At 39.9% G+C, this 21,866-nt stretch overlaps 1 protein-coding gene across 2 annotated transcripts in view; it reads left to right on the forward strand.

The window, feature by feature from the left end:
- The first annotated feature begins 840 nt into the window (after positions 1-840).
- CB1H4orf51 (chromosome B1 C4orf51 homolog) overlaps positions 841-21,866 on the forward strand; it is a 29,931-nt gene continuing 8,905 nt past the window's right edge. For both annotated transcript variants that reach the window (XM_049631208.1, XM_049631207.1), the window contains exons 1-2: positions 841-1,465; positions 11,108-11,184. In XM_049631208.1, the coding sequence (XP_049487165.1) occupies positions 1,233-1,465; positions 11,108-11,184 (310 nt within the window). In that variant the 5' untranslated portion in view covers positions 841-1,232. The remainder of the gene's footprint in view (positions 1,466-11,107; positions 11,185-21,866) is intronic.

Genomic DNA, 21,866 nt, shown 5'->3' on the forward strand with positions numbered 1-21,866 from the left:
ACACCTATGGAGATGCTGGTTGTTCAATGCTGGTGATGGATCTGCTGGCAGAGTTGCCTCTGATTGCATCCAGATGAGGTATGACATCAGCATTTATAAAGAATTCCACAGGTTATGGGAATGAACACTGAAGGTGGAGAACTGCTCCAAGAGCTGATAGGTTTTTTTGCTTTTTTTTTTGGCGGGGGGGGGGGGGGGGCAGGGGGAGGGGGGGGGCAGGGCAGAGACAGAGGTAGACTGAGAATCCCAAGCAGGCACCCAGCTGTCTATGCAGAGTCTGCCTCTGGGCTTGATCCCACCAACTGTGAGATCATGACCTGAGCCAAAATTAAGAGTTGGAAGCTTAACCGACTGAGCCATCCAGGTGCCCCTCCAAGAGCTGATAAAAGGATGAAAGCTGAAAAACCTATTTTGATTTGCCAATGAACTGTTAATGCAGAGAAGGATAGGCAAACATATTTAGTAGTGATGGATGGAGGAAATCACGTGAATGGAAGATTGAATATTATCACCTCTCAACCTAAAAAAGGCTCACAGTGGTATTTCAATGACCTTAATTCTTAACCCCGGCTGTCTTTAGAATTCTTCAGGAGTCAGCCTTTAAAATATACCAGTGCCTGGGCCCTACTCCAGACCAGTTAAATCAGGCTCTATGGGGGTGGGATGGGGGGGTGGGTGAGGTCTGAGTTGCTGCTTATTTTAACAGCTCCTGGGGTGACTTTAGTTGTGTAGCCAGCTGAAGCACCATTGCTCTATGACGTAGGAGAAGCTGTCTGAGTCACCTGTTATTGTTGACATCACAAGCAGTTCATTTTGCTTCCAGATCCTTGGAGCCCAGTCTTTAGAAAAAAATGAATGCTTGGCACTGTTCTTTTATCTCATTTCCACCTCTTAAACCACCATCATTAGGATTCACTATTTTATTTAGGAAAGCAGTTTCCCCCTGTTTTCTTGACATAATTTGCGGCAGTATATTGCTCAGAGCAAAGGCCAGAACGTTCTACACCTTATGCATTTGCTAGTTAAAATCTGGGGCTTGGGGGTAGAATTTGTGGAATTTTGCGTTCTGTTGCTTGGCAACTTTAAGAGAGTTAAGCCTATACATTCTGTGAGCATCAGAGTTACAAAGTTTGGTGAGCCCAGTCAATTATTTCTTGATACTAAAAAGAAATTAGTTCTCCATTATGTAGAGGGCTTGAAAAGTTGTCATTCAGAGCAGGGCATCCGTAGCGATGTCACACTTCTTCTACTTGACTCCACAAATTATTCTGCCCTTCAGCCCTCTCACCTCTCAAGAGTTCGATCTGATCAGACGCAAGGCTGGCATATCTTGGCAGAATGAAGCAAGGTGGTCACATTCCTCTGTGACGACATATGCAGGCAGTTACCGGAAAAAACAACTGGATGAGTCCACACGCAGCCGATTTTCTCTTAAAGCAGGACAGCATTGGCCTGAGTGTAACCAGTAAGACTTCTTTGTAATTTGCACCTGGATATGTCACTATAAATAGACAAGAATGCTAGTAGGAGGAAGAAGGTATTGTAGACCCTGAGAGCCTTCATAGACTTTTAACTCTGTGTATTTTCCTGTGTAAATGTCAGCTGGAAGAAGAGCTAAATGTCAGTTACCAGCTGAAATTATGATTATATTCTCTTTTAGTCCCAACATCATGTATAACTATCTACTCTTGAAGAGATAAAAATGTGAGTATTTGATTAAATTGTAGGTATTTTGTATTCTCTGTTCAGCAAAGAGGTGCTCCTGAGAATTTCAGTTTTGTTTCTTGTCTAGTTTTTCCACTTTTAGAAGTTGAAAAATTCCCTCAGAGCAGAAAGAAAGTTGACAAAATCCTCCTCTTTTCCCCACCTTGTATCGGCTATCCATAAATGCAAGCGTTGAGGTCCTGAAAGACATTGTCTGAGTATTTAAGCTCAGTCTTACGAAAGGCCCATAGAAAAAAAGAATTTGTTTCATATGGTGACTGAAACTATAGAAATAAGTAATCACAAAGGAAGGACATTTTATCGGTGTCTGTGGTGGGGGAAGGGGTACTGTGTTTCTGGAAAGATCTCAGTGAAGCAGGTTTCCTCTGAGCTGGTTTAGGAGGTGGGGAAAGGAAAAGCATATTGCATAGAGAAGAGAATATGCACAAAGGCAAAGAAGTGTTTAATCCAAGTATGATCAGACAACCACAAATAGCTCAGTGAGTTTGAGACAGAAAGCGTAAGTGGAAAACTATGAGGACTTGTTATGAAATATGTCCTTCTGTATATTAATTGTCTACTATCTCATCCAAATTCTGGAAATGTATTTGAAAATCGACTGGATTTTTGACTCCAACTTGAGATGTGAGTAATTTCTCAAATAATGCCCTAATAATTATTAACTGTACTGCCTTCCGGGTCTTTCCAAATCACCAAAACAGTGCTGAAAACTAAAATGTCTCAGAATTACTCTTCTATTAGATGCCTTGTCTAGTTTATTCCAACACACTCTAATCTCTGTATTTTTATTAAAAAATTTTTTTAATGTTTATTCAGTTTTGAGAGACAGAGAGAAACAGAGTGCAAGTGAGGGAGGGGCAGAGAGAGAGGGAGACACAGAATCCAAAGCAGGCTCCAGGCTCTGAGCTGTCAGCACAGAGCCCTACGTGGAGCTCAAACCCATGAGCAGTGAGATCATGACCTGAGCCAAAGTCAGACACTTAACCGACTGAGGCACTCAGGCTCCCCTCTAGTCTCTGTATTTTTAGTTGCTCTCCAGTATGTTGACACTTGAATTATTTTTGGAAATCCTTTTGCTAATTCTGTGAATTCTGAAATACCTTTTGGCCAGATAGAGGAGTCTTTATGCATGACCAGGGTCATCTTCTCTGAAAACAGTGTTTGAAATCTGGTATCCAAACAGATCCAATCATCAGAGCAGAAAAAAAAAAAAATTAGTAACTCAAAAAGTACAGAAATACGACATCTGGTGAAAATGTCCAGAACTTCAAATCTGTGTCCTATTCAGAGTGTGATCATCTCACGCATCATTCCAACCAGTGCCCTCTTGTGACATTGCAGACATGAAAGACCCCAACCTTGTGAGGCTTATCTTTTTGGGGGGACCTCATAAATGTAAATATATCATTGGCATAACTACAGCTTATTCTGTTACAGGTTAAAAAGCAGTAAGTGTTATAAATGAAGATGAAGGGCAGATTCAGCTCATTTTGAAAGCACTGATTAAATTCTAAATTTGCTTTTGTTTTTAATCTTTTTCTTGGTTAATTTTAGCCCCAAGGCAAATGTCTTAAGTTCTGAGCAAAAGCTGTTTGATTAAAATTTTGTAAGGCTCTAAGCAGACATTTTTACACTGCTATACAATGAAAATGGTCCAAGGGGGATTTTTGAACAAAATATAAAATGACTGGTTATTTAAAATGTGTTAAGGCAGGGGAATATTAAGTATACAAAACACAAGACCTTTTTTTCACTTATTTATTCACCACATACATTGACTAGCCATATAAAACAAGATGGAAGAAAATTGGTAGAAGTCTCAGTCATTTGGTTCTGAATCAGTTTTAACAGTAAATATATAAAATTCATAAACATGCAAAAAGAAAGATCCATGCAAGAAACATTGGAAGAAAGGAGATTAGTGTGGTATAAAACGTAGACTGTGGGTTATCAATTCCACTTGTCTGCCAAAGTTAAAATAGGAGTTGCATTTTGACATCTGAAACTAATGTAACATTGTATGTCAACTGCACTTCAATTAAAAAAAAAAAAAAAAAGTTGCCCTTTGGAATGCCTAGACAGGGATATGGCTCGGTATAAATAATTTTAAGTCTTGATGCTTTTTTTTATTAAATTATTTCTTTTATTCATTCATTAATCATATATTTATTAAGATGCTACTATATGTAAGATCTTTTAGGATAGATGCTGGGGCCACATCAGTGCTCAAAACATACGTATGGCTCTTGTCTTCATGGAGCTTATAGTCTGGTGAGGGAAACAATCACCAGGGAAACAAGCTATTTGTGTTTGAAGGAAACAAATAGGGAACTCGGTTAAAAACAAAGAGGGGTGGCAGTTTCTTACAAAACTAAACATGGTCTTTCTATATAATCTAGCAGTCACGTTCCTAGATATTTACCTAACTGATCTGCAAACTTACATCTACACAAAAACCTGCATGTGAATGTTTATAGCAGTTTTATTCATAATTGCCCCAAAGTGGAAGGAAACAAAATGTCCTTCAATAGGTGAATCAATAAAAAACTGTCACATCCACACAGTGGACTATAATTCAGCAATAAAAAGAAATGAGGTATTAAGCCACAGAAGACATGGATGAATCTTAGCTCCATAGCCCTAACTGTACAAAGCTAGTCTGACAGGCACAAATTGCATATTCAACTATATGATATTTTGGAAAAGAAAAACTAAGACAGTAAATAGATCAGTGATTGACAGGGGATAGGAGAGGGCTGAGTAGGTAAAGAACAAGGATTTCTTAGGTCAGTGAACCTATTCTATATGAAACAGTGATGGTGACTATAAGACATTAAGTTTTTGTGAAAACCCATAGTACTTTACAGAGCAAAGAGTAACATTTAATATGTATAGATTTAAAGAAATTATTTAGGAAGTAGGAGGGTTCCCAGGATGGCATACAAAATGTGACAAAGCGATATAAATGTATATTACAAATGTATGAAACAAGCTCACGGAAGGAGGTGTGGGAATAAAGTGTTGATCTAAGTAACTATTTTTTTTAAGTTTATTTATTTATTTGGGGGGGAGGGGCAGAGAGAGAGGGAGAGAGTTCCAAGCAGGCTCTGTGCTGTCAGCAGAGAGCTTGACATGGGGCTCAAGCCCATGACCTAGGATCATGACCTGAACTGAAATCAAGAGTCAGATGCTTAACTGACTGAGCCACCCACGGGCCATGGATCTAAGTGACTTTAGAAATGAATGGAGATTGCGAGACTAAAAGGCTAAAGGAACAATACATAACCTCTGTACCCTAGTTGATAAAGTTGTTTCCTATAGGGGGACAGGTGACAATTCTGAAACCAGTATACGTATATTGGAACTGAACAATCAAGTAGATGGACAGTGGATGTTGGAGTGGGAACTTAATGATAAACAAAGGGAAGAGGATAGAATGATCCACGTAGTAATGGATTAGAATTGAGTACATCAGTATGAACACGTGTTTAGCTTAATATAGATATAGATGGTTATGTAAAGAAACATTTATCGCCTTATGTATATACACAGATTAGTATGCACACATGTGCTCCCTTGGTCCCTGGGTGCAGCCCATATCAGTATGGGACATCGGCTGAGAGGGCCTAGAAATAAGACCTTGGAACAGTGAGCACACCAAATACCCAGATTTTAGTTTTTAATACTATCGTCTAGTAAAGGAACCAGAGTTTCTTGGACAAATGGTGATTCTCAGACTGGAGCAGAAGATATACAAGATGAGTTTGGAGTATCTTGTAGTGCCAGATAGTAAGAAAGTGTCAAACAAAACAAAACAAAACAAAACAAAACAAAACAAAACAAAAATGATGGAGCCAACTGAAAGCGCTCCCAATGACCAAAGCTGGAAAAATTTAAGCAACAAAATAAAGCAGCATTGGATCATAGCCCAAAGTATAAAATAGGCACCAGTCCATACTCTGATAAATGAATGACTAAATTCATTAGTGAGGGGGGAAAGGACACATCCCTCATGCAGAACATTTTCATAATTTATGTAGTTATCTTGTACTCAAGGAGGTGGAGCATAACTCAGAGTAGTTTGTGAGTGTGAGCTGTACACAGCGACTTTCTTCCATTGACCATAGAAAGAGAAAAGACAGTAACTTTATAGTGGGGAAACCTGACAAATACTACTTCAAGCTAGCTGAGAGAGGTAAATGTCAATAATGATAAGCCATACTGATAGTCTTTAGCCTTGGTATGAGAATGGTACTTTAACTCTGTGGTTTTCTTCCTCAAAATATATTACCCTCATCTAATCGTGAGAAAAACATCAGGTAACTCCCAATGAGGGACATTCTACAGAATACCTGACGACTAATCCTCAACGTTGTCAAGGTCATCAAAACAGGAAAGTCTGAGAAACTGTCACTACTAGGAGGAACCTAAGAAGACACGATGACTAATAATAGATGTAACTGGGTGTGGAGTACATGAGAACTTTCTGTACTGTCTTCACAATAATTCTGTTGATCTAAAATTGTTTAAAAGTTAAATTTTAAAAAAGGTAACACTGGAGATGCTAAAAGAGAAATGAGCAAATCCACAATCATAATTGAACATTTTAACACTCTTCTCTCAGTAACTGGTAGAACAAACAAATATCAGCAAGAACACACCAAATTTGAACAACATGATTAAGACACTTGTCCTGAGTGACATATCTAGAGAAGTGAACCCACCAACTGAAGAATACACATTATTTTCAAGAGTATGTGGGCTATTTTCAAAAACTGACCATATGTTGGGCCGTTAAAAAGTACCAAATTTCAAGGGCACCTGCAGGGCTCAGTCAGTTAGGCGTCCGACTTCAGCTCAGGTCATGATCTCACTGCTCGTGGGTTCAAGCCCCACATCGGGCTCTGTGCTGACAGCTCAGAGCCTGGAGCCTGCTTCAGATTCTGTGTCTCCCTCTCTCTCTGCTCCTCCCTGATTCATGCTCTATCTCTCTCTGTCTCTCAATAATGAATAAATGTTAAAAAAATTTTTTAAAAAGTGCCAAATTTCAAAGGATTCTAATCATATAGAGTATGTTCTCTCACAAATGTTATCAAACTAGAAATTGATGACAAAGAGAAGACTAGAAAATGTCTAAATATTTAGAAATTAAACAATACATTTCTTTTTTATTTTTATTTTTATTGTTTATTTATTGTTGAGACAGAGAGACAGAGTGTGAGCAGGGGAGGGGCATAGAGAGAGGGAGACATAGAATCCGAAGCAGGCTCCAGGCTCTGAGATGTAAGCACAGAGCCTGATGCAGGGTTGGAACTCACATGCTGCGAGATCATGACCTGAGCCAAAGTTGGACTCCCAACTGACTGAGCCACCCAAGGGCCCCAACAATACATTTCTCATAACCCAGGGGTTAAAATAAAGTCACAATGAAAATTAGAATATATTTTGAATTGAGTGATAAATAAAATATAATATACAAAAAACATGAAGGCAATACTCAAAAGGTGAAAACAACCCAAACATCCATCAACAAACAATGGATGGACAAAAGGTGGTATATACATACAATGGAATATTATTCAGCCTTAAAAAGGGAATGAAATTCTGATACATGCTGTAACTTGGATGAACCTTGAAAACATAAGTGAAAGAAGCCAGACACAAAGGGGAAAATATTGTAGGATTCTACTTATTCGAGGAACTTAGAATAGGAAAATTCATAGCAACACAGAGTAGAATAGAGGTTACTAAAGAATAGGGGGAGGGGCAAATGAGAAATTATTGTTTAATGGACATAGAGTTTCTGTCTAAGATGACAACAAAGTTCTGGAAATGGATAGATGCACAACGGTTGTACACCATTGTGAATGTACTTAATGCCACTGATCTGTGCACTTAAAAAATGGCTACAATGGTGAATTTTAGGTTACGTACATTTCATAATAATAGCAATGGCAACAGCAGCAGTAATAATAACTGATGAAGGTCAGGATTTCCAGAATGCAGAGGGAGGATATATGTACATCCACTCCTCTATAAAAACAGAAAAATCCTGGAAGAACTGTCAAAATCAACTTTTCAAAAACTCTCAAAGTTAACCATAGGTGTGCAACAATCTGACGAGTGTGTTTTCAAGAAAAACTGCAGAACTTTGGCAAGAATATCAGGGTTTGTGGCACTGAAACTGTCCTGTTGATAGTTCTTGACAGCAATGGTTCCTACACTTGTTTGATCATGAGAATGATCTGTTTTGTTAAAAAGAATGATTCTCAAGCCACTCACCTTAGAAATTCTGATTGAAGCATCAGTGAATCTGAATGTTTAACATATGTTCCACATGATTCTTATGATTAGAAAACAATGGGAAATGCCACTTTGTAAGAGGGTGAAAGACCCATTCTAGCAACATGGCCACCTGATGCCAAACTCAGTGTCGCTCCAGGGGCTTTTGAGTAGTCACTCTTTCAGTTGCTCTTTTCAGTTGAGTAATCTACAAAACCGGATGTTGTAGGGGTTTAAGTACTCTCCTTTACGTTCTAGGGCAATGCTTGCTTGCCTATCTCAACCTCGGACTCCCAGGTGGCCTCACTGTTGCTCAGGAGGAGTACAAACCCAGAAAAGATGAAAACTATGATAACTCTGACAGGGCCTTGCAGAATAGTCCCGAAGTATTTGAAATGATTTTCCTTTCTGACTTGGTACTTATACAGACAAATCCCTTTATGAAAAAGCAGCAGCACATTGGACCATGCTTCTGAAGTGAAGAGGAACTGGGCCAGGCCTTACCGAAAGCCACTGGGAGAATATGGAGCATTAGTTTGTTACAAAAATAATACAAGGGGAACAGAGAGCAGAAACGTTTTTATAATGAAGGAATGTATAAATGAATTTTTATAAGAAAGGAAAGGATAGCATGGTACAAAATTTTCATGAATGTATAAATTAAAAAAAGGAAATATAAAAGAAATTTAGTGCTTACCAGTAGGCTAAAATATGTCAAATTTCTAGGAATAAATGTAATCAAAGATGGGCAAGATCTCCACACAGAAAACTGTAAAACATTAGTGAGAGAAAACAAAGATGACCTAAGCAAATGGAGAGATAAACCGTGTTCTTAGATTGGAAGATTAAAAGTTGTAAAAATATCAATTCTCCGCAAATTGATTTATAGATTCTATGCAATTCCAGTAGGTGTTTTTATGGAATTTGACAAGATGATTCAAGACAAGGAAATAGCCAGGACACCCTCAAAAGAGAACAAGGTTAGAGGGATTGCTCTACAGATAACAAAATGTACTATAAAGCCTCAATAATTAAGATGGTATTATGGCATAAGGATAGACAAATAGACCGATGGAACAGAATAAAGAGCCTACAAACAGACCTCTGTATATATGGACAATCATTTATGAAAAAGGTGGCAGAGCAGTGGAGAAAGGCCATTCTAGGTAGATGGATTCCAGATGAATCAAAGATCTAAGTATGAAAGGCAAAACAATAAAGCCATTAGATGACAGAGAATACCTTGATCTTGCAGTTGGCAAAGACTTCTTAAACAGAATATAAAAAGCCCTAAACACAAAGAAGAAGTTGTATAAGTTGAACCACTTTAAAATTAAGAAGTTCTGGTAACAAAATACACCACTAAAGGTAGGAAAATGTGAGCCACAGAGAGGATGAAGATATTTTCAACTCAGTGACCGACAGAGGGCTCGTAACTATAATATAGTATAAACATACTATAATCTAGGAGGAAAAAGACAATCCACTAGCAAAATGGGAAAGAGACTTTTAAAAATGAAATTCACAAACCATATACCATACCATATTGAGTATAACCATAATGTTACAATGTAATGTTGAGCACTATAAGCCAGATGCAGCATGTATTGTATAATTTCATTTATATGTATTTCTATATATCATTAAAAAAAAACAGCCCAAACCATAGTGTTTGGGTATGTCTGCTTAGGCGATAAAAAATATGAAGAGAAGCAAAGAAGATTCCCATAGACATTAGTAAACTGGTCCACTGACTACCTGTATTGGACCTACCCCAAACCTACTGAGAATTAATTAGTTGGATTGGGCTCAGAAATCTGCATTTTATTTTTATTTTTTCAAATATTTATTTATTTAATTTGAGGGGAAAGCAAAGAGAGAGAGAGAGAGAGAGAGAGAGAGAGAGAGAGAATCCCAAGCAGACTCCACGCTGATAGCACATAGCCCAACACAGGGCTCGAACCCATGAACCGTGAGATCATGATCTAAGCTGAAATCAAAAGTCCAACGTTTAACCAAATGAGCCACCCACGTGCCCCAGATATCTGCATTTTAAAATTAACACCCTCAGGTGACTCATCTGCTGCTTTAGGTTAGGAGAAGATGTAGGGTGGGATACCAGGCCCTGTCTCAGGGATGATTAGGGCTAGTTTGTTGGCTGAATGAATGTCCAGGAGCATTTTACGACTCTCTAGGCTAACATCAATTCCACTCTACACCTACCTCACACACACATAGTTCCAGGTCCCTGGAGCTTGGAGACTCTCTTCTCCCTCTAATTAGATGCCATAAACAATGTGCTGCACTCTAGAAATTGATGACTGCCCATTCTATACAAAATAACTGCTTCCCACCAAAACCCTGCTTGCCTAAAGTATCACACATGTTTTGAATGATAGACACAGTATCTGAAAGTTCCTGAATTACTCCCCTGCTATTAAATTCTACACTTTCCTGGGAAATCAACACAATTACTGTTGTATTCATAGCACTTGTCTTATTTTGCACCTGTTCCATTCATAGCACTTATCTTATTTTGAAAACAACTCCCCTGGGGCACCTGGGTGGCTCAGTCAGTTAAGCATCTGACTTCGGCTCAGGTCATGATCTCACAGTTTGTGAGTTTGAGCCCTGCATCAGGCTCTGTACTGACAGCTCAGAGCCTGGAGCCTGGAGCCTGCTTCGGATTCTGTGCCTCCCTCTCCCCCTCTCTCTCTGCCCCTCCCCCGCTCATGCTCTCTCTTTTTCTGTCTCTCAAAACCAAATAAACATTAAAAACAAAAAAAAACACTCTCTAGAGAAAGACTCACAAATCCTGTTAAAACAATTATGAACTTAATGTTTGAACTTTTCATGTAGAAAAATTGAATGTTTTACCCTTTTATGATGAAATAGAACAAACAAATCACTAAAGATAATGAGAAAGTCCAACTTGGGTTGATTTTAATGGGAGTGCAGGGTTATGGCTGGGAGTGTGGAAGGAGGAGCAGAAGCAAAAGTTTATGGAGTCAAATGAAAAGATGAGTGAAAATCCCTCTAAAACCACAGGCTGTGGCTCATCACTCACAGACTCATAACTTGTTTCTTCTACTTGCTTCAGGGTGTCATCACCTCATGGCTCTGCCTTCAGTCCCAGACTCTTCAGGACTGGTTCCCCAGAGTCTACAGATGCTAAGGGTAAGTGCGGCAGTCAGCTGCGAGCCCATTTGCCAGGGCTGCTGTCTTTGTAACTTTTAGGCTCCTGACTATGGTCCACATGGTTTCCATTTGCCTCTGAAAGACAAGGTGTCTTTAGGGAGAAAACGAATATGTTGCACCCTGGATCTGTGATTCTTAAAAATGAGCTATTCTGGGGCCAAAATGTCCTCATACATATTAGTCCCAGAATGTCACTTCTACCAGAGTTTGGAGATCCAGGTAAGGTATTCTGAACTTGACTGGGTACATCAAAAAACTTAGAAGAGAAACCAAAGCTATAAACCACCAACGAGTAAGCTATATTTACTCATCTATAACCACCACCACCCTGTTTTAGTTATATTAGAATAACACTAGCCGCTGAAACATGGAAACCTCAAATTCCAGTTGCTTAGCATAATAAAACATTTTTTTCTTTATATATAGCCCAAGGTGGGTGTTTTGCAGGCACAGACGTTCCACATGCTCCAGGGACACAGATTCCCTTTATTTGGGGGTTCCACCATCCCCTGGGGTGCCAGAGTTCTTTGTTTCCATTTAAAGGGTAGGGAAGGCACACCTGCTTTTTTCTCACTTCAGCCTGGAAATGACGTACGTGCCTCTCTGGGTCACATTGCAATGGGAGTAGCCACAAGGCTCCACCTAGATTCCAGAATGTTTACAAATGGGTTCCTCGGCTGGGTGGCCACTTCCTGGTAACAACTTCACAGTATAGAGGGGAACAACTAGCCTTCCTGCCACACGCACGCTGATTTTGAGGAAAAAACACAATAGGTTTTCCCATATAATTTCCATCTCTCAGGGTGCCATCTTCAAAGGTTTAATACGACTTGAAATCTCAAATTAGGACTTTTTAGCACTTTATAAAATCTTCTGGTCATTTTTCTCACTTAGTATTTAAAGGTTTAATATGCATGCATGTGTGGTGGGTGCAGGGTGGACATTATTTCCCAAATAATGGAGATAAACGTCTTTAATGGCTGCCTCGGACAATCACTATCCTGCGGGCTTTCCTATTAAAATTTGGCTTTATTGGAATAGTACATTTGAAGTGGATTTTATGTGTTCTTCTATGGTTTGTTGAGGCAAGAGGACAGGACAGCTAACCATTTGTGCTATGGTTAAAATCGGGACAGACTTTCTTTCTCTCCTTTGCAGTAATGAACACAAAATGAAAACACACTGTGTAGCTCCAAGACAAGTCTGAGCTAGGGTACGGGGAATTAAACAGCCTGATCACGTCATTCGCAGTAAGTTAAGGTGACAGTGCATCTGATCTGAGTAGTGCAGAGTCCAGTCCTATTGCATTTACACTGCTATCTCTGCCCTTCAGAATTCTGATTAACCATGCTAATTACCCATGGCCTGTGAGCGCTGGTAGCTGAGTGGTCCTGGAGCTGGATGGGTGGAAGTTCTTTTTTTTTTTTTAATGTTTATTTTTATTTTTTTTTATTTTTGAGAGAGAGAGAGAGAGAGAGAGAGAGAGAGAGAGAGGCAGAACGTGAACAGGGGAGAGGCAGCTAGAGAGGGAGACAGAATTCGAAGCAGACTCCAGGCGCTGAGCTGTCAGCACAGAGCTCGATGTGGGGATCGAACCCCTGAACCATAAGATCATGACCTCAGCCAAAGCTGGGTGCTCAACTGACTGAGCCACCCAGGCACCCCTCTTTTTTTTTTTTTTTTTTAATGTTTATTGATTTATTTATTTTGGAGAGAGAGAGACAGAGAAAGCAGGGGAAGGGCAGAGAGAGAGAGAGGGAGACACAGAATCTAAAGCAGGCTCCAGGTCTCGAGCTGTTAGCGCAGAGCCCGACTCAGGGCTTGAACCTACGAACCGTGAAATCATGACCTGAGCTGAAGTTGGATGCTTAACTGACTGAGCCACCCAGGCGCCCCTTGAAAGCAAAAGCAACAATTTCCCACTACATGATGTTTTCCTACCTCCTCTTCTGCTGTCATAGCACAATACTGGTAGGAAGAAAGGAAGAAACAACAGAAGTGTATACATTCATGACGATGACTTATTAAGTGATTTGGCCCATGTTGCCTTCTTCACTCTCCTCCAATGGTCATTTTAACTTAACTTGATGACTACTCTCTTCCTTGAGAGGTGACAGTACACCTATGTAGTATTATTTAACTTACTCAAATAATAACTTCTTGTGTTTCTTTTCAGTTTCCATGCCCAGTTTTTGGATTATCAACCATAATTTTGCTAGAAGCCCCTAATGATGGGAGGTAAAGCATGGAATCAAGTGACCATTGATCTATTATTGATTATCTCTTTGTAGACACATATACATTCATCTATATGCAAATAAGATGGGCTGTTCTTTTTTTTTTTATTTATTTTTGACAGAGAGAGAGAGAGACAGAGCATGAGTGGGGAGGGGCAGAGAGAGAGGGAGACACAGAATCCTCCGAGCTGTCAGCACAGAGCCCAACGCGGGGCTCGTACTCACAGACCGCGAGATCATGACCTGAGCCGAAGTTGGACATTCTACCGACTGAGCCACGCAGGCGCCCCTATCAGATGGGCTGTTCTTAAGTGTGATTTATGATCATCATAGGAAAAATACTCTCAAATTCTTTTTCACAATTGCTTTTCAAAGATTCATTCAGTCTTTTGTTCTACCTACACTAAGGTGGTTTTTCCTTTTGCATTATTATCCATTTTTTTTCCAAGTGTTTGATTTGGTTGTGGCTTTCCCTCCTATGGTCCATCACATGCTCATCTCTCACATTCAAAGAACAAAAAAATAGCTAATAAAAATTAGAATCTCTTTTTTTCTTACTGAAGTAAAAAAAATGGTATATAATTTGTATAGAAGTTTCAGGTGCACAAGATTATAATTCGATATTTGTATACACTACAAAGTGATCAATGCTGTATGTCTAGTTATCACGCATCACCATACAATTGAGCCCCTTCACTCATTTTGCCCACCCCAATACCCCTTCCCCTCTGGTAACCCCCAAGTATCTAAGAGTTTGTTTTTGTTTTGCTTTGTCTGTTTTGTTTGTTGGATTCCACACAGAAGTGAAATTATATGGTATTTGTCTTTCTCCATCTGACTTATTTCACTTACCATCCATGTTGTCATCAATGGCAAGATATCATTCTCTTTTATGGCTGGGTAGTATTCCATTATATGAATACCACATCTTCTTTATCCTTCAATGGATAATCAATCCATGGATACTTAGGTTGTTTCCATATCTTGGCTATCATAAATAATGCTGCAGTGGACATAGGTGTGCATATATCTTTTCAAATTCATGTTCTTCACATAAACACCTAAAAGTGGAATAGCTAGGATCATTTGGTAGTTCTATTTTTAATTTTTTGAGGAATATCCATACTGGTTTCCATAGTGGCTGCACCAGTTCACATTTCTACTAACAGTGCGCAAATGTTCCCTTTTCTCAACATCCTTGCCAACACTTATTATTTCTTGTCTTTTTGATGACAGCCATTCTAACAGGGTGAGGTGATGTCTCATTGTGGGTTTGATCTGCATTCCCCCGATGATTAGTGATGTTGAGCATCTTTTCATGTACATGTTCGCCATCTGTATGTTTTCTTTTAAAAATGTCTACTCAGGTCCTCCCCATTTTTTAATTGGTTTGTTTGGGACATTTGTTGTTATTGTTGAGTTGTGTGACTCCTTTATATATTTTGGATATTAACCTCTTATCAGATATATCATTGCAAATATCTTCTCCCATTCAGTAGGCTGCCTTTTTGTTTTGTTGATGGTTTTCTTCACTGTGCGGAAGCTTTTAAGTTTGATGTAGTCCCATTGGTTTATGTTTGCTTTTGTTCCTCTTGCCTTTGGAATCAGATCCAGAAAACATCACTAGGACCAGTGTCAAGGAGCTTACCATCCATGTTTTCATCTAGGAGTTTTATGGCCTTAGGTTTTGCATTCAAGTCTCTAATCCATTTTGAGTTAACTTTTGTGTCTGGCATAAGAAAGTAGTCTAGTTTAGTTTTGCTCTGTAAGGCTGGCCAGTTTTCCCAACACCATTTAGTGAAGAGTCTGTCCTTACCCCACTGTATCTTCTTGGCTCCTTTGTTGTAAACTAATTGATTATATATGTGCAAGTTTATTTCTGGGCTCAACAAATCAAAATCAAGCATTATAAAACTGCATTACAACAAACAGAAATTGTTAAACAATATAACTGTCTCTCCATTTATACTCTGCTAAGACAGACACTAGCAAAAATTTTTTGTTAATTAAAAACCTCTCCAGCAGAAGCAATTTCTGAAGAATGTGGTGGAATGCAGCACACTAGAAGGCAGCACTCCCCAGCAAGCCCTTTCCCTTCTTTTCTTCTTTGCACCATGCCTGTGTACCATCTAAGATGTGCCCAAGTTACCCTTGCAAAACAGTACACTGGCCTCTTTGATTCCTGCTGTTTCAGGAAATGTAATACGGACTAGGGAGGAGGTTTTATATACTATGACCACATCAAAGCCCAGATGTGCCAACATGTGTGAGATCTCCCTGGGATATTCCCTAACCGCAGATAACAAATTCCAAGTCCCAGAAGGAGCTCCTTGGAACTGTTTGTATGGTATATAGCTTCTTATAAGGATGACGATGTTTAGGAGAATATTTACAAGAATCAAATAATATTTGAAGAGGACAACATGGAGATAGTTTGTCACGTTAGTTCAAGTACTTGTGTCCATTTTTAACATCCTTCTTTTTCACTTATTCTTTTACTCCCACTTTTATTCTTCTGTGAAGACTTCTCCAAACCTCAAAAGACTTCTAAAAGCAGTAAGAATTCACCAGACTATTTCACAAGTCATGTTTTCACACGGGGAGATATTAAAACATAAACAAGATGTTTTCACTTCTTTTTCCTGTCTCACTTGCAATAAAATCCCAATTCCTTACCAAAACCTATAAGGTCTTGCACAAACATGACCCAATCTTTCCAGTCTCATTGCATGCCTCTGCCCTTAACTTGAAAATGCTAAGCCATTTCCTACCTCAGGACCTTTGCATATACAGCCTCTTTGTTGGAATGTGATTATCCCAGCTCTGCTGAGCTGCATCCTTCAGGTATGAATTTAAATGTTACCTCTTCAGAGAGGTCTTCTCAGGCCACCATATTTAAAATAAGTTCTTCACAATTTTTCCCTCTTAAATTCTATCTTGGTGCCTAGTTTGCTTTCTATGTATTATTGTATTTGTTTACTTGTTATCTCTTTCCATTTCTGGAACATAAGTTCCATGAGAGCAGGGACTTGTCCATCTTGTTTGTCTCTGTATCTCTAGCATCTGAGACAGGGCTCAACATAAACCAGATGCCCTATAATTGTGTGTTGAACAATGGTTTTTATGGACCTTCCATTGTGGACTTTCCCCCGCAACGATAGTTTCTTATTTGTAATTTGTCTTCCAAAAGGGAATTTATGAAGTACTTTTAAATATTAGAATGTAGTCTTCACGGAAGCAACCTTTCAAAGACTTGTGTTCCCGGTGGCCAGTCTGTAGAATTCTGTGTCGTGGCACATAAAATTGTAAGACTTTAAAAATTGCATAAATAAGTAGTGTATGGCCCTATTGCATGTGTACATGATTTTAGTTACATATACTCCTCCATCCCGGCCCCAGGTCTGCAATGGGCTGAAGGAGATACAGCTAAGCAAACCCCAAATCTGAAACATAGACATACAGTAGTACAAACGAGAAATGGCAAACATGATTTGGGATGAGAGGGAGAGAGGAAAGAGAGCGGAATAGCTGGTACCTGTAGGGCCTAAGGCAGGGGAACTGCCTTCCACTTCTTAGGAATGTTGATGTCTTGTGGCTTTCGAGTTTTGTCAATCTTGTTTCCATAATGTCTCAGGGATACATGCCTCTGGTACTGTTTCTGGGCCATTTCCAAAGCTTATTGGTCCTAGAGGCTGGGGCCCCAGAATGAAAGCAGAAGATGGATTAGGGCATGCCTGAACAGAGGAGGCTTTGCCCACAGGTTTTCTAGTCTATCTGAGAAAGGGGCAATAGGTTGGCCCTGGGATGGAATAAGAAAGGAGTAAATGGCAGCCAACCCAGACAACCTGCTCCCTGCCTTTCTGGAAGAGCCTCACAGCTCCCCATTCAAGGCTCCTTCACACCCAGGCCAGCTTTTCCCAGATAGGGGTGATGAAATTATGAAATGGGGCTTAGCTAAGGCTAAGAATGAACTCTTGAGATGTTTTGGTGCAAAAAAATGATGTTTGTTAAAGTTTATTCATTTAACTTAAGAGAGAGAGAGAGAGTATGCGAGCAGGAGAGGGGCAGAGGAAGAGAGAGAGAGAGAGAGAGAGAGAGAATCCCAAGCAGGCTCCATGCTGTCAGTGCAGAGCCCAGTGTGGGGCTTTAACTCACAAACCATGAGATCATGCCCTGAGCCGAAATCAAGAGTCAGATGCTTAACTGACTGAGCCACCCAGGCACCCCCAAAAAGGTGGTTTTATTAAAACACAGGGACAGGACCTGTGGGCAGAAAGAGCTGCACTGTGGTTGTGAGGAGTGACTGATTATATACTTTTAAGTTTGTGGAAGGAGTGGGGATAAAGATTAAGTAAGTTTCTAAGGAATTTTGAAGCAAGGCTTTCAGGACCTTGGGGAGGGGGGGGCTAGCCACTGTTAAGATAAGGTCACTTTTATTCTTTAATAAAATATAAACATTAAGACATGGAGGCAGCCATGGGTTCCTGGAGGAAGGTCACGCTCTACATGTTTCAGGTGTCAGTGAGCTGCAAGCTGAAAGCAGATTTAATTTAAGCTACATTTCTCTTGCCTTTGTTTCCCTCATCAGAGGCATCAGGGGGACCTTCCCTCTCCGAGGCATTCTCATTAGTGCAGAAATGGGGCCAACAGAAAAGAGTGTCACCTCCCCCTCAGCTACCAGGAGAAACCCTGGAATGACACCTCCCTGCACAAACAGAAACCTGGTTCTTGTCTTTCTCTTCCACACAGTCCTATGCCTGTCAGCTGAGTTGTTTCTACCCTAAGACCCCATGCTTTTCACTCCTACCATAGGCACCCACCCATCCCCCACCCCTATTGCCTGACAGGGACTGATGTTACCATTTTTCTCCCGGTACAGCCCTTCCAGGTTCATCCTGTCCAGAGGAGGAGACTCCTCAGGCTTTGGTGAGACTGTCTTCATTGTCTTTTCTTAGGGCACCCTTGTTTGCCTTCCACTGTTGCCAGACGAAAGCTGCCCCTGTGGGAGAGCTGAGGACTTGGCAGGCTGCTCCCTCACCTCACCACCTAGTGCCCTCATTCCCGCCCCCTCCTCCTCTCAGTGCACAGCCTGCCGGGCCACTGGCTGCCCAGGCACGCAACGGAGGGAACAGGGTGACTTAGAACAAGCCTCACTCGCTGCAGGCTCCCCACATTCGCTCCTAGTGTGGGCGGTCAGAGCAGAGGGACCTTGTAACGATGGGATTTAGTTTGCTTTCTGGCTCATTTGTATGCTTTGCTGTGGGAAGTGCATTTCTTTTAAACTATAGAAAGACAACAATCTTACATCGATGACAGATAAATCTAGATAGCCTGATGAGCAGTTTGCCTGGGATTGATGTCCTCACCACACAACAAGTGACAGATATGCTGAGTGACTGCCAGCACACGCCAAAGAATCCCAGGATAGAGCCCCCAGACTCAGGAATTACCAATGTCCCTTTCAGAAGTTGGGGATTTTATTTTGCTCTCTCTGACTATTTTGAATTAGGAACCAGTGTCATAAATGGTTAAATGAGTTTGCCAGAAAATATTCAAGTGTAAGGCAACCGTATCCAAGTTCCCTGCAGAGACTGGACACAAAGGAACACTGGCAGCCAAGCCTGTTATTAAGAAGGTCACAAGATGCCATCTGTTACCGTGTGCACTTTACTGTTCAAGCATAACATCAACTAGGAGGTAGCTGCAATAGATTGTGCCTGTGAACTTAAAAGACAGCACTCTATTGGGCGATTTTAGTGGGCTTGCGTGAACAAACCGTGCTGTCTGCCTATGGGGATGCACAGGGTTGTATGGGGAGAAGATTAGAAGAAAACAAAGTACTGCTTTTAGGTCTGTTCTTGGTAATGGCTCCAGTGGAATTTGGGATGATACTGGCTGGTTTTCCTAATCTTTTTCTTGCCTCATTTTAGCCATTATAAAATATTATAGTGGCACTCTTTCTTTATCTGTAATTATGAAAGTGCCTTATTCTTTAGCCACAACTTAAAAAAAATTTTTTTTAATCCCTAGAGAAATGTAACGAATTGCACAATCAGTGTTTGCATACTCTTGCCTACATTCGTCAATTGTTAACATTTTGCCACGTTTGTTAACTGGAACTTTTTCTCTTGTTTTAAATTTTTACTTATTTATTTTGAGGGAGAGAGCATGAGTCGGGAGGGGGGGCGGGGCAGAGAGAGAGGGAGAGAGAGAGAATCCCAAGCAGGCTCGGTGCTAACAGCAGAGCCCAAGTTGGGGCTTGATCTCAGGACCGCGAGATGGTGACCAGAACTAATATCAAGAGCCGAATGCTTAACCAACTGAGCTACCCAGTGCGCCCTCTGTCTCTTTATACTGATACTTGGTATACACTTCTTTGCTAAGCTTTTGAGAATAAATTACAGATATCGTAACAGTATATCCTTAAATACTGCAGCACTTACCTGAGTAAGAATGTTCTCTTACATAACCATAATACTATTATCATATTCAAGAAACTTAATACTGATAGAATATTTTTCACCAAATATACAGACAATTACGTGCCTTATTTTTTTTTTTTAATTTTTTAAAATGTTTGTTTACTTTTAAGAGAGAGAGGCAGGGGAGCAAGCAGGGGAGGGCCAGAGAAAGAGGGAGACACAGAATCTGAAGCAGGCTTCAGGCTCTGAGCTATCAGTACAGAGCCCGATGGGAGGCTTAAACCCACAAACCATGAGATCATGACCTGAGCCAAAGTTGGACGCTTAACGAGCTGAGCCACCCAGGTGCCCTCGTACACTTGATTTCTTGATAACATGCTTTAAAAAACCAAATACCTGTAGCATCACATCAGTATTGGCACAACATTTAAGGACCTAAATGTAAAGGTAGAATTTGTTGGCTGTTACTAATATTGTTAGTTTCATCACAAAATTGCTCAGTTTGGTACAGTTCTAACATTAGGAAGAGAAACAGGGAGGTGGATACACACTAGCAGATTAGGGTAACATTAAATGTCCTTAATTAAAAGGCCAGCTGAAACTACCAATGTCAAGTTGCAGTGTGGACTCACTTTGTCAACTTTGAACTCACAAAGAAAAAAATTACTAGCTAACCATGCTCCAACATATGTGGGTTTGCTGATGTTCCTCTCCACAAACAGACTAAAGAAAATGAGAGACATTTCTGAAAATGTCAGAAAAATGCTCAGAAAGATGACCACGTTTGGGTAAAAGATGGACATATAAGTAGAAATCCCTCACAGATTGTCTAGCACAAATTCCAGTGCCTGTTTTTTCCCATAATCCATCAAATACCTCAAAAATACTTTCTATAAAACTTTAATATTATAGAATCATATCATTTACTAATTACTGATTATCATATAATTCTTGAAAGAAAAGGTGACATAAAACCATTCAAAGCCTCTGGCAGTCCAGTGGGATTTATAGAAGTCTCACAGAGCTTTGAAAGGCTAAGGATTCATAGCTAATGGAATAATCAGAACTAACTGTGCAGAATAAACTTTTTATCCACCTGCTTTTACTGTAGCTGTGAAAAAGCAGGTTTTTCTTGAATTCACCTAAATAAATTGTTGGACTCCGTATTGGACTTTAGCTTAAGATATCTTGTTTTTAGAAGTTTATCAGCATAAAATTGCACAAATAGCAATGAGCATTTGACAAAAACTATTCCTCTCCCTTGACTCATTCCTAATGAAGAGACCCCATATTATGCCAAGCAAGCCCCCTTTCTCTTTTAAATCAATTTTTATTTATTTTCAATCAAATTAAAATGTTCTTTTATTTTTTAAATCAAAATACACCAGAGAATGGAACATGACTAGTCATTAGGGAAATGTAAATTAAAACCAGTGAGACAGCACCTCACATCCATGAGAATGGCTATCATCACAAAGACAGACAATAACAAATGTTGGAGAGGATGTGGAAAAACCAGAATCTTCATTCATTGCTAATGGGGATGTAGAATAGTACTGCCACTGTGAAAAACACTTTGACAGGTTTTTTTTTTCAATATATGAAATGTATTGTCAAATTGGTTTCCATACAACACCCAGTGCTCATCCCAAAAGGTGCCCTCCTCAATACCCATCACCCACCCTCCCCTCCCTCCCACCCCCCATCAACCCTCAGTTTGTTCTCAGTTTTTAAGAGTCTCTTATGCTTTGGCTCTCTCCCACTCTAACCTCTTTTTTTTTTCCTTCCCCTCCCCCATGGGTTTCTGTTAAGTTTCTCAGGATCCACATAAGAGTGAAAACATATGGTATCTGTCTTTCTCTGTATGGCTTATTTCACTTAGCATCACACTCTCCAGTTCCATCCATGTTGCTACAAAAGGCCATATTTCATTCTTTCTCATTGCCACATAGTATTCCATTGTGTATATAAACCACAATTTCTTTATCCATTCATCAGTTGA

This window comes from Panthera uncia, chromosome B1 (assembly GCF_023721935.1).
Source record: "Panthera uncia isolate 11264 chromosome B1, Puncia_PCG_1.0, whole genome shotgun sequence".
Taxonomy (NCBI): domain Eukaryota; kingdom Metazoa; phylum Chordata; class Mammalia; order Carnivora; family Felidae; genus Panthera; species Panthera uncia.